Below are 18,096 nucleotides of genomic sequence, written 5' to 3'. Positions count from 1 at the left end.
GCAGGTCTTCCCTGTGCTTTTCTTGTGATAGTCTCATGAGATCTGATGGTTTTCTAAGTGGAACTTCCCCTGCACAAGCCCTCTCTTTGACTGCAGCCACCCATATAAGACGTGACTTGCTCTTCCTTGCCTTCCACCATGATTGTGAGGCTTCCCCAGCCATGTGGAACTGTAAGTCCGTTAAAACCCTTTTTCCTGTATAAGTTACCCAGTCTTGGGTTATGTCTTGATCAGCAGTCTGAAAATGAACTAATACAAATGGATTGGTCTAAGAAAAAGGCAAGGCTGAGACCAGGAAAAGGAGACAAGATGGACAAGGATGCACAATCAGGTAGGCTGGAAGATGAAGGGATTCAAATGAACAGCCTCCACTTTTCTAGCTGAATGATGGAGGAAGGCTCAGTGATAAGAACTGAAGATAAAGGAGGAGGGAGAGGGTTGGGGCTTAAGGAAGGTGGTAAAGGTCTGGAAATATCCCTGGGAGAAAAAAAAAAAAAAAAAGCTGATCCAGTATGAGAGCCCAGCTGCAACTGGATAGTAAACATTTTTAGTGGCAATAATCTACAGTGTTGTGATTTCTCCAGTAGACCTCAGCTTGGATCTTGCATCTAAGAATGAAGACATTTATTTGGGCTTGCCAAGAGCCAGCAACTTACAGGGAAAAGGTGGTGGCTGTAGGGTAAAGCAAAGGAGCTGAAGATACTAAGAGGATGTAGCTGGAGTTACACAAAAGGGCGTCTAGGTTAGGTGAGGAAGGAAGCATACAGATTTGGAAAAGAGGAGTCAAATTACATTAGATAGAAATTAGACACTAAGAGATTAAAAAAGCTAAGGGTGTATTTGTCAGGGTTCTCTAGAGAGACAGAATTAATGGAATATATATATGGAATGTATATATATATGGAATATATACATAAAGGGGAGTTTATTAAGTATTAACTCACACGATCACGAGGTCCCACAACAGGCCGTCTGCAGGCTGAGAAGCAAGGAGAGCCAGTCCAAGTTCCAAAATTGAAGAACTTGGAGTCTGATGTTCGAGGGGAGGAAGCATCCAGCATGGGAGAAAGATGTAGGCTGGGAGGCTAAGCTACTCTAACCTGTTCATGTTTTTCGGCCTGCTTTATATTTGCTGGCAGCTGATTAGATGGTGACCATTCAGATTAAGAATGGGTGGCCTTCCCCAGCCCACTGATTCAAATGTAAATCTCCCTTGGCAACACCCTCACAGATACACACAGGATTACTACTTTGCATCTTCAATACAATCAAGTTGACACTCAGTATTAACCATCACAAGTGGTTAATTTAAGATCCAGAGGTGGAATGGTAGGAATATGGGGCCCAGGGAATGATGACAAAGTCTAAAGTGTGGTTGGAGAAGTCACTGCTGAAGAGGAGCAGAAGCAGAGGAATAAAATCAAGATCAAGGAAAACGAAGCAATTATATTAACTGGACATGTCACAGGAGTTTTATGTAGGCACCTTGTATAAAGTAATTCCTTTCATTTTTATTTGATAAGCTGAAAATGCAAATCTGATTTAAATTCGAGACAAATTTTAAAAAATCATTCCGAACACTACAGAAAAAACACCAGTAACTATTCAAATACTCACTATAAAGCGATGAAGTCCATAGTACAATAGGATATCTGCTAACGTAAAGTTATATCCTGTAAGGTAGACTTTATCTTCAAGATATGAATTGAGATCCTAGAAAAAAGAAAAAACAGATACGTATTAATGTAAAAATCAGTAATAATAAAGTTAACTATCATACCATGACTTAAAACATTTAGAAGGCTACTAGAAAAACAAAATATTCCCATTAAACAAATTTGCTCTTTGATATTAATATTCATTCAAAATCACAAATCATATGCCAGTTACCTCATTTTAACAAAAACAGGCTAAACATCACTAGTCTTACAGAAACAAGAAAACATTTGAAAATGACATTCAAAGTGCCATCTATGATCATTTTAAAGTCTAACTTCTTGTTTTTGGAAACATTTTGTTACTCATGCTCATTAGTTACACTTCTTTTTTCCATTAAAATAAAAAAAATTCCCCAACAATTTCAATCTCTTTAGAGAATTCTAAGTAACTCTATATCCATTGAAACAATAATTTGCCCATTTTCCCTTCCCTCTAGGTCCTGGCAACCACCATTCTACCTTGTATCAATGAATGTGACTACTTTAGATACCTCATATAAGCGCAATCATAGAATGTCTGTACTTCTGTGACTGGCTTGTTGTATAAAGTTCCACCATGTAGCATGTAGGACCTTTCAGAATTTCCTTCCCTTTTAAGGCTGCATAATATTCTACTGTATGTATAGATCACAGTTTCTTTATCCATTCCTTTGTCAATAGACATGACTGTTTCCACCTCTTGGCTACTGCGAGTAATGCTGCTGTAACAGAGCATACAAACATCTCTTCGAAACCATGCTTTGAATTCTTTTGGGTATATACCTACAAGTAAAAATTCCTGAACCATATGGTGATTCTACTAATTTCTTGAGGAAGTGCTATTCTGTTTTTCATAGCAGTTGCACATTTTACATTAGCACCAACAATGCACAAGGGTTACAATTTCTTTACATCCTCACCAACACGTTACTCTGTGGGACTTTTCTGGTAGCAGTCATCTTAATGGGTGTGAAATATCTCATTTTAAATGTGATCTACATTTCCTTCAAGATTAGTGATTCCAGCATCTTTTCATATGCTTGCTGGCCACTGGAATATCTTGTTTGGCGAAATGTATACTAAAGTCCTTTGCCACTTTTTAAGTCAGGATATTGAGTTTTTGCTGCTGAGTTGTGGGAGTTCTTTACATAGTCTGAATATTAACTCTTATCAGATATATGATTTATAAATATTTTCTCCCACTCTGTGGGCTGCCTTTTCACTCTGTTGTCTCCTTTGTGTTCAGAAATTTTTAATTTTGAAGTAGCCCAATTTATCTATTTTTACTTTTGAATTATAGTCAATTAAGTGAAACAACAGATTCATAAAACCTTTAGAGGAAGGTTTTGTAAATAAGTTATATGAACTATTAGTAGGTATTCTTTGAAGCTCCTCTAAAGACTAGATATAAAACACTGTCCAGTGAGCAACAGCATTTATTCTAGAAGAATTCTTTAAACTATAGAAAGGGCATTTTTGTTCTGATTCTCAAATCACATCTGTCTTAGTCCACTTGGTCAACTATAATCAAATATATAGACTGGGTGGCTTGTAAACAAAAGAAATTTATTCCTCACAGTTCTGGAGGCTGGAAGTCTAATATGAACGTGATGGCAGATTCAGCGTCTAGTAAAGGCTTGCTTCCCGGTTCACAGGCAGCTGTCTTTTCACTTGGTGGAAGGGGTGAGGTCTCTCTCAGGCTTTTTATTAGGGCACTAATTACATTAATGATAGCTCTGCCTCCAGGACCTAATCACCCCTAAAGACCCCATCTCCTAACTCCATCACTTTGGGGGTTAGAATTTTAACATATAAATTTGGCAGCAGGGAGAGAAACATTCAAACCATAGCAACATCCCAAAGTGTCTGGAATATAGCAGTTCGGCAATCAATAAAAAAATCTTTGTGAAATATAGTGGTTTAGCAATCAATAAAAAATTTTTGCGGGAATGAATTTAACCTCTGAGTTTGCACACAAAGTTAACATGATACATGCTGAACATGAAGATAATGAGGATGAAGACCTTTATGATGATCCACTTCCACTTAATGAAGAGTGAACACATTTTCTCTTATGATTTTCATTTAAAGACAGTCATTTTCAAAAACATAAATGAATATGGGCCCTTATAGGTGGAACAGATGAGAACATAAAGGAATACAGACACAAATGAGGAGACACGTGTGAAAGAATAGAAATAAAATTTGGGTGGAAAGGGTAGAATATATTGGTATATTAGGGACTACCACTTAAATTTTATGGTAATCTGTTGAATGGATACTGTTTCTCTCCAAATATCTTCAGAGAAATCAACTTTGGGAAAGAATAAGAAATAAAATATCTTCATTAAATTTCAAATAAAATAAATACATCTTCATTTAATTTCAAGAAGTATTTAAAGACCTGAAACAATAACAGTTTTGTGTATTTTCTCCAAAAACAGAATCTATATACATGTTTTACTGATAAAGACTCTTAAAAATATAGTTTTTACAAACTATGATTAGGTAATATTTTCTGGGTTCAAGATATAAATAAAATTTTTCCCACCAAAAGATAGAATTTCACACATTCAAAATATTCACAGGTGAGAACTAATTATGTCTGACGTTCATTTCCTTTTTTTACAACTCTCTCTGATGCCATTGTCAAACTTGTTAAAATATTTCCCCACACAATTCCACCTGATTTTTCTTTTTTCTCCCATCTATTAAACTTTCTAACAAGATAAAAAAGTTGAAAAAGCAGTAAAATAAACAACTATATATCCTCCATCTAGACTCAACAAATGTTAGTGCTTTGCAATGCCTGCTTTTTGAAATTATAAACTACCTTATTTGAGGCATTTAAATTTAGTATTGTGGTTTTAGCACTGAAATGCAACTTTGACAAATAAGAATTAAACCCTTTCATGATATCCTAGGAACAACAGCTTTAAAATTAAGTAATAAAAAGCTATACAGCTCAGTATAAACACAAAGAATACATGTAAATAAATTTTAAAAAATAATAAAATGGCTAATAAGCATGATGAAAATGACACATTAATAATTTTATGAAAAAAAATAAGTCCTTTTTTTTTTTTGAGATAGAGTCTCGCTCTGTTGCCCAGGCTGGAGTGCAGTAGCGTGACCTTGGCTCACTGCAACCTCGGCCTTCTGGGTTCAAGCAATCAGTTCCTGAATAGCTGGGACTACAGGCATGTGCCATCACGCCCAGCTAATTTTTCTATTTTCAGTAGAGACGAAGTTTCACCATGTTGGCCAGGCTGGTCTTTAACTCCTAACCTCAAGTAATCTGCCCACCTCAGCCTCCCAAAGTGCTGGGATTTCAGGTGTGGGCCACCATGCCTGGTCTCAAGCAAATAATTTTTACATTTTTTTGTTTTGATAATTAAACTGGGGTAGTGAAGGAGAAAGAGGTAGTACCAGGTTAGTTTTGTGGAAGAGGCCACTCTCATATGCTACAATACTGTAATAATGTGCTTTTCTAGAGGGCAAATAAGCAACATAGCTTTAAGAATATATAGCTTTTAGCCTAGCAGTTTCTCTTGTAGGAATTTAGCCTCACTCCTGTAATCCCAACACTTTGGGAGGCGGAGGCGGGCAGATCACTTGAGGTCAGGAGTTTGAGACCAGCTTGGTCAACATGGTGAAACCTCGTCTCTACTAAAAATACAAAAGAAAAAAAAAAAATTAGATGAGCATGGTGGCATACACCTGTAATCCCAGCTACTTGGGATGCTGAGATAGGAGAATCACTTGAACCTGGGAGGCAGAGGTTGCAGCCTCAATGACAGAGCAAGATTCTGTCTCCAAAAAAAAAAAAAAATAGCCTAAGGAAACAAATGGGAATGTGCCCCAATATTTAGCAACAGTCTAGTAACTACGTAAGGATAGATGACTAAAATTATGGTACGATTACAGTTAACCCTTGAACAACACAGGTTGGAACTGCACAAGTCCATTTAAAACACAAATTTTCTTCTGCCTCTGCCACCCAAGATAGTAAGATAAACCCTTGCTCTTCTTCCTCCTCCTCAGCCTACTCAATGTGAAGTGAAGACTATAAGGACAAAGACCTATATGACAATCCACTTCCAGTTAATGAATAGTAAATGTATTCTCTCTTCCTGATGATTTTCTTCTTCATATTCTTTTCTCTAAGCTTACTTTGTTATAAGAATACAGTATATAATATATATAAAATACAAAATGTGTATTAATTGCCTATGTTACAGGTAAGGCTTGCAGTTAACAGTAGGCTATTAGCAATTGAGTTTTTGAGGAATCAAAAGTTATACATGGATTTTCAACTGCTCAGGGAGTCAGTGCCCTGTGCTGTTTAAGGGTCAACTGTACATGATGCAATACTAATATGTTATTAAAAGAAGAGTGTAAGTGAATACTCGTTGGTAAAAAGATGGTGACAACATATTGTCAGTGAACAAAAAATCAGGTTACTGGGCCGGGAGTGATGGCTCACACCTGTAATCCCAGCACGTTGGGAGACTGAGGTAGGTAGATCACTTGAGGTCAGGTGTTCGAGACCAGCCTGGCCAACATGGCGAAAGCCTCTCTATTAAAAATACAAAAAATTGAGCCAGGTGTGATGGCGTGTATCTGTAATCCCAGGTACTCAGGACGCTGAGGCACAAGTATCGCTTAAACCCAGGAGGTAAAAGTTGCAGTGAGCCAAGATTGCACCACTGCACTCCAGCGTGGGTGACAAGAGTGAGACCCTGTTTAAATAAAAAAAAAAAAAAAAAGAAAGAAAAAGAAAAAAATAACAAATAGGTTACTATGTGCCTGTTTTTTAAAAAAAATACATACACACATATATGCAAATGGAAAAAAAGCATAGAAAGAACACAAAACAAGTTTAATAGGTATCTAATGGCTGAACATGAGCATTATTGATAGTTCTCTCTTGTTGATGGGAGTATGGATGTTTCAAATATCTTCTATTTGCTCATTTGTATTTTCTAAATTCTGTAATATTTACTGCCTTTAAAGTAAAAACAACACTGTCTTAAAATAGCAAAACAAAACAAAATAATCCTTTTCTCATCTGTGCATGTGGCCAAAATCACATTGCAATCCACTCTGCATACATTGGTCTCACCCGCCAGTGTCAGCTCTGTAAGGGCAGAAACTCTGTCATATGCACCGTCAGCCCTCAGAACTGCATCCTGGTACATTGCAAGTACTTATGTTGTAGGTACAGATGAGCAAACTACGGTCAAACAAAAAAAGACAATGCAAACTGCCCAGCTCCACATACATTTCAAAACCAGGAACATCTTAAATGTAAATTTAAATATTTAAATATTTACATGGCTCAGAGAAAATACTTTAGAAGTTACTTCTATGCTTCTTTTTTTTTTTTGAGATGGAGTTTCACTCTTGTTACCCAGGCTGGAGTGCAGTGGCGCGATCTCAGCTCACCGCAACCTCCGCCTCCTGGGTTCACTGCCTCAGCCTCCTGAGTAGCTGGGATTAAAGGCATGCGCCACCATGCCCAGCTAATTTTTTGTATTTTTAGTAGAGACGGGGTTTCACCATGTTGACCAGGATGGTCTCGATCTTTTGACCTCGTGATCCACCTGCCTCGGCCTCCCAAAGTGCTGGGATTACAGGCTTCAGCCACCGCGCCCGGCCACTTCTATGCTTCTAATACCACATCTATTAATGTAATTTTTGAACCTTATAAACCAATTCATTGAAATCCTGATATCTTTCAGAATCAAGTACTAATTACCATCCTTTCCTTTGGAAAACTATAAAAGATGGTGGTATTCACTTTTTATTTGCCTGAAATCTCATATTCACTTAGAGGGAGGATAAGACTGCTTCCCCCTGGAAATGCTGAGAATAGCAGGGGCATAAGAGTTGAGTCCCTGTGAAAGACCAATATGGTATTAAGAGTAAGTGATTGATCACGATAGACATACAAAGGATCAAGTTCTGAAACTGACTTTCTACAAGTTGTCTTGATGGCAACTATCAAGAATAGTTTGAGCCACTTTCCCCAAAGTGATAAAGGAGTATCTTTCTTGCACAACTTATATTGCCATGATACAATAATCACAATAAAATTAAGAAACAGAAAGAATGCCTACAATGGTATGTTGTTGTCTGGATAATATCTAAATTTCTTTCAAATTTAAAGCTTTAACAAAATCTTTAAAAAATCTGCTTTATTTTTATATAAATAAACAATAACTTCATTTGGAATTTTTAAATTCTTGGGAACTCTGAAGCTATATCCAGTTTATATTTTATACCAACAGATTATTTTATTATTTGATGCCTTAGAAAATAAAAATTTAAAGCAATGATTCTCAAAACAGGGAAAGGTGAGCTTTCTCAGACCAGACAGTTTTTTCAAACCACAACACTAAATAATTGATTGTTCTGCTGGGCATCACATTAAAAAAATAAGAAAAAGTCATATAATCCTGTAATTATTGACTATGACATGGGTTCTGAAGGAAAAGCACAGGGTGCTGTGACTGCATATAGAACAGGGAACCTCATCTGCTGAGAGAGAAGTAGTCAAGTAAGTTTCCAAGGCAGCGTTCAGCTGAGTTCTGAAGGGGGCGGGCTGGGGCAGGACAGAGTATGTTCCAGGCAGACGTAATAACAGGTACAAAGTATTGAGGCAGAAGGAAAGAGGTGAAGAAGGCCAACAGCTGCAGCTTTTTAATCTGAGGGGAAAGAGATTTCTGATTAACAGTTCACGCATTTCAGCCTATAAGAGAAGTCACCATACCTTCAACAGTGTATGGATATCATTTTTACTGGAGTGTCCATCTACTTGAGTGACCCTGTATTCTAACCATTGCTGAACGATTGCTTTTTCTTCTGCAGTACTCCCCAGCAAATATTCTTTGTTGGCTTGCTTCACTAGATGAGCTGCTATAGTAGTCAATCCCGTTAGACTTGGACCATTGTTTGTCTGAAGAACTGGACTCTTAAAAAGAAAAAAAAAAGTTCAGATAATTGGTAATAACATTGCAAAAATCAGAATAATGTTACTATAATAATTTTTAACTGTGTATGTACAGTAAGAGAAAATGGAAATCCTAATTATACTGTATTAATTTCAATCAAGTTTACCTGCACCCTATTATATAGAAGATGAACATACTTAAATAAACCTGACTTCATGTTTCCCCTATTACAATGGCAATACAAAGGATCAAACTGGCTTGCTTACAAGAAATTGCCAATTAATTTAAATTTTCTTACACAAATAAACACAATGCTTTATGAGAAATTTAAAAGAAAATGGAAAGTATTACCTAATGAGAAGACTGACCCAACACAAATAATAAGTATAGAATCTCAATGACTTAAACAAATGAAAAAAGAATTATTTTATTGTGAAGACTGCTCTTTTCAGCAATGAAATAGTATCTTGTTCTCTATAATGATTTCTAAGGCATTTTCAAACATCTACATCAACAGGACTTGGTGAAGTATACAAAGAGATTAATACTCTATAGGATACAGATTCAAAGTAAGGAGGTAAAAGTACTTTCCATTTCCCATTCACTATTAGCAGCTCCTTGACTTCTCACTTTTGCCTTCAATTCAAATGAAACCCCAATTTCTAAGATCACCAATAACTTAAATGTATTGAAAGAAAACAACATGGGTGCCAGTAATATTCTATTCCTTGACTGGGTGGTTACCTGAGTGTGTTAACTTTGTGGTAACATCAAGATGTGTGTACTTTTCTGAATGCATGGTATATTTTGGGGAAAAAAAGAGAAATCAAATGACTCAGAATTGCTGGGTGGGAAGGGAAACAACTAACTCCAAAGAGAATTATGTGTAAAAATAAATTATCCACAACCAAAGCATGCTTTAAAAAAGTTCCCAGTTATCTTCTCATCTAATCATTACATCTTCTAAGATAAAGTAAGTCATCTCATCCTCATTTTACAGATGAAAAAAACCAGTCACCTGGTTTGCAATGGGAGAGCCAGGGTTTGAATAAAGTCCTATTGGCTCAAATGTCCATTTTCTTTCCTTTCCATAACCTAAACTATGCAATTCTTATGCAGTTGCAATTACGAGACACATACTATTTTCACATTCATTTTAGGTTCCATCGTATTCAAAGTAATTACTTTTAATGGCTGCATATGCAATAGTCGTGCACTACATAATGTCATTCTGGTCAACGATGTTCTGGATGGCATAACCAACGGTGGTCACCTAAGGTTATAATCAAGTATTTCTACTGCACCTTTTCTATGTTTCAATATATTGAGATGCACAAATACTTACCATTGTGTTACAATTGACTACAGTATTCAGTACAGTAACGTGGTACAGGTTTGTAGCCTGAAGGAGCAATAGGCTATATCATATACCTACTATTTATGAAGTAGGATATACTATCTAGGTTTAAGAACACTCTGTGATGTTCACGTACAACAATGAAATTGCCTAACAATGCATTTCTTGAAACGTATCCCTGTCATTAAATAACACATGACTGTATGTCAATGTGTTGATGTACCAAAATTTAAAGAATTATTATCCTAGATGTGGATCTCTGAACTGCTCTCAATTTTTAACCATTATTGGTAATGTTGCAGAATGCCTTATTGCTGGCTTACTGCTGTCAGTTGTCTTCCTAAAAAAATGGCTGAATCTTATCACATATGACCAACCCTTTCCCCATACAAATAAACAGAAACTTTCATTAGGTGCTTACTGCTAAAATGCTTTAATTAAAATAAAATTAAAAACCACACTCTGAACTCCAAAGCCCTCACCGTTGTGCCTCAAACTGTAACTTGGGGTTTCCCTTGCATTGCATCATTCCCATATTGGTTTACTTACTGCCCTACACTTCCCAATCCTTCATAATTTATTGGTTTTACACCTCTTTCAAAGCCTAATCCTTTAAATGCTACTCCTCCATGAGTTTATAAATCCATGTTTATAGACAAAATTAACTTCCTTTTTCACACTCCTCAATAGTGTTTTCCTCCATGTGGAGTTCTATCTAATTAGGGGAAAGAAGTCAGGCTGGGGGACCAGGGGACAGCAAAAAGAGAAGGCCGATAAACTACAATTCTGCCTTTCTTCATGGTCCAAGATACACAGCCCTTCTGCACAAATAACTCAACAATCTTTCCGTGTCCAGCTATCACCAGCCCTTTGGCTGATAGAAAACTCAAGTTAGTACTGCACAAACCCCTCTTTGGCATACAGCCTGAGTATTGTTCCACAAAATCCCCATCCAGCCTTCGTTTCCTTGCAGTTAGCTTCTCTCTTACTAACTTGCCCATTGCACTCTTGTAACAGATTTTCATACGTTCTCTAATAAACCTGCTTCTCTTTACCTACAGCTGTCCTGGCAAATTCTTACCCTGTTGTCACCGGCCCCCGAGAGTGGCTGCTCGCATGCGAAAGTCCTTAAAGTACTTAATATGTTGTGCTTCAAATTATTTTTGCTGACGATTGTTTCTCATACTAGATAATACTCATGTCTTGGCAATGGTTCCTAAAAAATATAAACTAAACTAGGGAGTAGGGGCTGAAGGGATGGAAATCAGGAATCATCACTGGGGCAGAGGAAAAATCAAAAGAAGGCCACTCTGGCTCCAGTGCCTACTCTGCCACCAATCACAGGGCTGATTTTAGGCTGAACAGTTAACCTTTCTAGGCTTCAGGTTAACTTAAATAAAAACTATACTACTACTACTTTCGAGACAAGATCTTCACATGGACCAAATGAAGAAGAAAAAAATAGACAAAAATCAAACATCATGTAGAAAAAATCTCAAAGGAGCGAAAAAATATATATATCCAAAATAGTCTTCCTACAACCAATTTCCTTCTCTAATACATTCCTTCTACGACAAACTATAAAATGCAAATGTTCTAACAGTGCCTCACCAGGCAATCTTACACCTTGCGATGTTTCCCTTATTCTCTGTGAGTCGCACACTTAAACTGATACCCCAAGGTTTCAGAAACGCTTTTCCAGAACGCCCCCGATTGGGCTAAGACTCCTTATGTATTCTCTCTGCCATTTATGGTGCAACGTGGCACTCTTCCAATTTAAAAGTTTGCAATGTTTGTCCACCCGGTTAAAAAGCCAAGCTTCCAGAGAGAAGTAAGCGTGTTCCCCTTAATCACCACTGTATTCCCAAGGCCCAGCACAGGGCTACCCGGCACCCTGTTAGTTATCACGGAGTCGCTGCGTAATAACTGAATTAAAGATGCGATTATGGTAAAAAACAACAAAACAAAACAAAAAACAGTTACTGAATACAAACGCGGGGCTTCCAGGTTGGTCTAAGAGCTCTGTGAGGACTCTCCTGCGACTGGTTTCGTTTCCCCATAATGGGATGATGACAAGGTCCCAGGAGGCGAAGTTCAGGCCGAGCCCGACGTGAGCTGGTTACCCCCTCTCTCCAGGAGGTAGGGAGGCAAGGGCAGAGGCCCAGAGGCGCCAGCCAGCTCGCGGCGCAGACACGTGGGGAGCTGGGTAGCCGCATCCTCATTCCGCCTGTATCGAGTGGCCGGCCCCAGCCCTGCCAGGGCTCAGCAAGCCCCGCTCCCGTCTACCTCTTCCCTTCTGCGCCGCCTCTCCTTCTCACCTGTCGCTCGCCTTGAGCACTGTATTTATTCCCCTTACTCAGTCCCAGGGACTTCTCCAGTAGCGACAACTCTGCGGCCGCCGCCATCTTCCGGCCGTAGTTCTTGGCAGAGGAGGGATCCACAGAACAAGAACCTCTTGCATTGGTGGAGACGGAATTCCCCTCCTGCAAACATCACCGGCGATTGGCTGAACGAAAGGGGCGTGGAGAGCGCGCGCCAATGCGCAGGAGGCGGAGCCAGTGGAAGGGGCAGGGCTGACAGGTGGAGAAGAGATGGCAAATTTCCACTCGACTGTTGGGGAGTTACTTGATAGAGCGGCCCAAGGCCGGGCTTCGGTGGCTGCAGTAGACTGGATCTCTAAATGGCAATCTATTGACATGGCTGCCAACGTTAACTAGTTAACTCATTTGCCAACCTAAGAGAATTTAATATGATGGGAACTGAAATTTACCTTAGTTTAGCTCAGGAATCTGTAAGTTGAAACAATCAAATTGAATAGCAAAGAGTTCACAATCCATTAGGAGTTTCTAACCTGTAGCCTAATTCATGAGGATTTTAATTATGTTGTAATGGTGAATTCTTAAAACTAGTTTTTCTGCTGTTAATCTACAGTTCAACACTGGCGTTAGAATTATACATTTAAAGATTATTCACAGAGCACGGAGTATGTTAGTGGTCAAATAATTATGGCTTAAGGAAATCAGCCGTTAATGGAATTAATAATCTTTATTTGCATTTCCAGAAAGCTAGTTACACAATTTATAAAGTATTGTTATATAAATAAACAAGGTACATAGCTTTACCCTACTCACTTGCTACGTTCTTGTTGTATCTTCAAAAAACAAAAAAGAATATTAGCATATGATGAATATTTCCAAAAGAGTTGTGAAAATAAAAAATATTTTCCACGCTGAAGAATGAATAAACAAAGTGTGTATTAGTCTGAGAGAAATAGAAAAATCCTACAAGGTTGTTCATCATTGAATCAGAAATATCAAAGTTTAGTGGGGAATGTTGTTACTGTGTTACACCTTCCATATCCCAGAATACTTAAATGAGTTTACTCTGGCAGCAGAAGTAAACATAAGGAAAAGAAACTTTTGCCAAATCAACATAACAAAATACAAAAGAAATTTCAGCATAAGTAGATTGCTGTGCACTAATTATCTGTTTTATATTCAGATAATTGAAGGACTGTTTTACTACTTTTTAAAAGACCAGTCCTCTAGAAGAATTCAGGTATCTATTTTCAGTACTTAGATACACTGTTTGCTTGTAATAAAACATTTTTTTAAATTCACACTTATCCAATTCCAATGGGTGGTATATTTAAAATAAGGTTTGGCTTAAATGATAGGACTAAGATTTGAGTTCCAATATAAAATATCTGAAAGGATATTCACCCAAATGATAAAAGTGACAACTTTCAGGGAGTAAGATTGGATAAATGGAATATCACTTTTTAACATGCATTTTGATTTGAATTATTGCTGATAGATTGTGATTAAAAATAATGTTTGTTTTAATGTAGCTCTTAGCTTCTTTCTTCCCTTTCAGTCCAGAAGATTTCTTTGCTTTTTTTTTTTTTTTTTTTTTGAGGTGGAGTCTCACTCAGTCACCCAGGCTGGATTACAGGCACACACCACCATGCCCAGCTAATTTTTTTGTATTTTAGTAGAGATGGGGTTTCACCGTGTTGGCCAGGCTGATCTCAAACTCCTGATCTCAAGTGATCTGCCTGTCTCATCCTTCCAAAGTACTGTGATTACAGGCATGAGCCACTGTGCCTGGCCAAGTGCTGAAGATTTTTAAACCTGAATTTCCTTTTCTTCCTTCCTTTCATCCCTGAATGCTGCTTTTGTTGTGGATGTATAATTAAAAGATTTCAAAAACATTTGAGGCTTTGACAGTGCCCCCAAAAAGGGAATTAAATACATCTTCAGTAAATGCAGATTTATTTTGGAAGCTTCAACATGATCTAGCTTGGATGACTTTGTGCCATTATCCATCTCCTCTAGGAACTCAGAAAGAAACTAATACTTGCTAGACACTATTATGTGTAGGTGCACATGAAACGTCACTCAGTCTTCAAAATAATAATAGGAAATGTGTGGCCCCACGTATCATTCAGGGCTTTTGGATGCAAATGACATTACCTACTCTGATTAATTTAAGCAGAGAAAGAATATATTGAAAGATATTATAGAAATGTTCACAGGAATGTTGGGAAGTCTGGAGAAACAGTCTCAAAGCTAGTTCCATAAACATATCCGAAACCATGCTGCAGATCGGAAACCTACAGGAAACCTGTACCACTGATGTCGCTGCCACAAAGCATAAACAAAAGAAATTCCTGGAATTTTCTGCAATCACAGCTGCTGCAAGCACCAGTGCGACTTCTTCATCAAGAGCATAATTTTCCAACTACTGGAAACTCCTCCTCTCCAACACTGCATCTGGAAGCTGGAATACCCTGCCATCATGTATTCCAGCAAAAATGGCAGTTCCATACAAAGCCTGTTTCCTCACGTTGCTCACCTCTATACCAAACTTCCTTATGGTAGAGTCACTTGCTTGTGTCCTAGTTGTAAGGAAAGCCAAGAAATTGAACTTTGACAAAAAGAACAAATCTGGAGGTATCACTCCTTACCTGATTTCAAACTGTACTATAAGGCCATAGTCACCAAAACAGCATGGTACTGGCATAAAAATAGGCATATAGACCAATGGAACAGAATAGGGAACCCAGAAATAAACCCAAATACTTACAGCCAACTGATCTTTGACCAAGCAAACAAAAGCATAAAGTGGGGAAATGATACTCTTTTCAACAAAAGGTGCTGGAATCATTGGCTAGCCACATGTAGGAGAATGAAACTGGATCCTCATCTCTCACCTTATACAAAAATTAACTCAAGATGGATTAAGGACTTAAATCTAAGACTTGAAATGATAAAAATTCTAGAAGATAACATTGAAAAACCCCTTCTAGACATTGGCTTAGGCAAGGATTTCATGACCAAGGACCCAAAAGCAAATGCAATGAAAACAAAGATAAATAGTTGGGACTTAATCAAACTAAACAGCTTTTGCATGGCAAAAGGAGCAGTCAGCGGAGTAAATGGACAACCCACAGAGTGGGAGAAAATCTTCACACCTTATACATCTGACAAAGGACTAATATCCAGAATCCACAACGAACTGAAACACATCAGCAAGAAAAAAACAAACAATCCAACCAAAAAGTGGGCTAAGGACATGAATAGACAATTCTCAAAAGAAGATTGGCCAACAAACATTTGGCAATTCTCAAATGGCCAACAAACATCTGAAAAAATGCTCAACATCACTAATGATCAGGAAATGCAAATCAAAACCACAATGCGATACCACCTTACTCCTGCAAGAATGGCCATTATAAAAACAAGTCAAAAAATAATAGATGTTGGTATTGATGGGGTGAACAGGAAACACTTCTACAGTGCTGGTGGGAAAGTAAACTACTGTAACGGCTCTGGAAAACAGTGTGGAGATTTCTTAAAGAACTAAAAGTAGAACTACCATTTGATCCAACCATCCCACTACTGGGTATCTATCCAGTGGAAAAGAAGGTATTATACAAAAAAAAAGATACTTGCACACACATGTTTATAGCAGCACAATTTGGAATTGCACAAACTGAGAACAACCCAAATGTCCATCAATCAATGAGTGGATAAAGAAACTATGATGGCCGGCCAGGTGGCTGAAGCCTGTAATCCCAGCACTTTGGGAGGCTGAGATATATACTAAGTATATATATGTATCTTTTCTTTTTCCTTCCCTATATATGGGGTATATAGGGAAGATATAAGGCATAAGAATGATACATTGGACTTTGGGGACTCAGGAGAAAAGGGTGGAAAGGGTACCAGGAATAAAAGTCTACAAATAGGGTACAATGTACACTGCTCAGGTGATGGATGCAGCAAAATCTCACAAATCACCAGCAAAGAACTCACTCATGTAACCAAACACCACCTGTTCCACAATAACCACGGAAATAAAAAAATTTAAAAAAAATTGAGCTTTGAGTTCTACATTAGAGAGGCATTGATTATGTATTTATCTCCAGTATTGTCAGTAAATGATTGACATAGAGGAGGGACACATTATGCAATGGTTGTGTGCTCTGCATTGTAGAAACTGTATCATTAACAACGATGGGGAGATAAGAGGAAGAGTATGTGAAAACTTGAACAAGTTTGCCGATTGCCCTACTGGTATTAATTAGAATAAAGAAGCTATTATTTTAAATCAGTTGCTGAAGGAGCAACAGGGAAGAAAAAAGAAACGGCTATTAGCTAATTCCAATATTGTTCATAACAAGTAACTTAGGCAGTATTCAAAAAGAAGGGCGGATTAAGACTGTTATATAAAGGTATTCATTTAAAGATAATCTTAGAACAAAAATAAAGACTTTTTTAAATACCAAAAGAAAAAACATGGCAAATAAAATAGCACGTAAGTGGAAGACTGAGTATATACGATTTATACAGCGTAAATCAATATGACAGGACTGAGGCAAAGCATATGGATTATATGTAAAATATATAAATGAATTTAACTCACTTATAAGAAAAAAAAGGATTTTTGAATTGGCCAACAAAGCAAAATTCATACTATGTTTGTTTTAAGAGCAAACCAAAACATGAGTAAATTATTCTATAGCTTGGTAACAGGGAACTTTCTTAATTATTACTTCAAATCCAAAAGCAATATGGGAGATGACTGATACACTTGACTATATAATAATAAAGAGATTTTAGTCAGTGCACTTGGATAAGCGAAAATGATTAGAAACATGAATTGAAACAAGAGATAATTATATTATCTGCAGAGATAATTGTAGTATTTCTCTTTGCAGATAATACAATTTTTTATCTTGAAAAACTCAAGAAAATCAATGGAAAAATTACAGAAAATAAAAGAATTTAGCAAAGCAGCAAATTATAATATCAACATTCAAAAATCAATAGTTGAGAGTTATAATTGGCTGGGCATAATGGCTCATGCTTGTAATCCTAGCACTTTGGGAGACAGAATCATTTGAACTCAGGAGTTCAAGAGCAGCCTGGACAACATGGCCAAACCCCATTTCTACAAAACATACAAAAATTAGCAGGGTGTGGTGGCATGCACTTGTAGTCCCAGCTACTTGGAAGCCCTGAAGATCCAGGCTGCAGTGAGCTATAATTGCACCACTTTATTCCAGCCTGGGCAACAGAGTAAGACCCCGTCTAAAAAAAAAAAAAAGTTATAGGCTGGGTGCAGTGGCTCATGCCTGTAATCCCAGTACTTTGGGAGGCTGAGGCAGGCATATCATGAGATCAGGAGTTCAAGATCAGCCTGACCAACATCGTGAAACCCCATCTCAACTAAAAATATAAAAATTAGCCTGACGTGGTGGCACATGCCTGTAATCACAGCTACTCAGGAGGCTGAGGCAGGAGAATTACTTGAACCAGAGACGGAGGTTGCAGTGAGCTGAGATCATGTCACCGCTCTCCAGCCTGGGTGACAGAGTGAGACTCTGTCTCAAAAAAAAAAAAAAAAAGTTATAATTAAAGAGAAGATCGCAATTATACTAACCATTACAAATCTAGATTCAAACTTAAGCATTAAGTATTTGTGTGAATAAATATAAAACACAAAGCTGCAAAAGTAAATTTGAGCAAATGGACAGACGTACCATGTGAAGGTCAATCCTTCTTAATTTATAAATTAG

At 37.5% G+C, this 18,096-nt stretch overlaps 1 protein-coding gene across 2 annotated transcripts in view; it reads right to left on the bottom strand.

Annotated features, from left to right (window-relative positions):
- Positions 1-12,441, bottom strand: part of EEF1E1 (eukaryotic translation elongation factor 1 epsilon 1) — a 30,932-nt gene extending 18,491 nt beyond the window's left edge. For both annotated transcript variants that reach the window (XM_002746240.5, XM_017970920.4), the window contains exons 1-3: positions 12,329-12,441; positions 8,473-8,673; positions 1,618-1,713 (exon numbers count right to left, since the gene is read on the bottom strand). In XM_002746240.5, coding sequence (XP_002746286.1) covers positions 1,618-1,713; positions 8,473-8,673; positions 12,329-12,415 — 384 coding nt within the window. In that variant the 5' untranslated portion in view covers positions 12,416-12,441. The remainder of the gene's footprint in view (positions 1-1,617; positions 1,714-8,472; positions 8,674-12,328) is intronic.
- Positions 12,442-18,096: the final 5,655 nt, after the last annotated feature.

This window comes from Callithrix jacchus, chromosome 4, assembly GCF_049354715.1.
Source record: "Callithrix jacchus isolate 240 chromosome 4, calJac240_pri, whole genome shotgun sequence".
Classification (NCBI taxonomy): Eukaryota; Metazoa; Chordata; class Mammalia; order Primates; family Cebidae; genus Callithrix; species Callithrix jacchus.
This window is presented reverse-complemented; position numbering and strand designations above follow the sequence as displayed.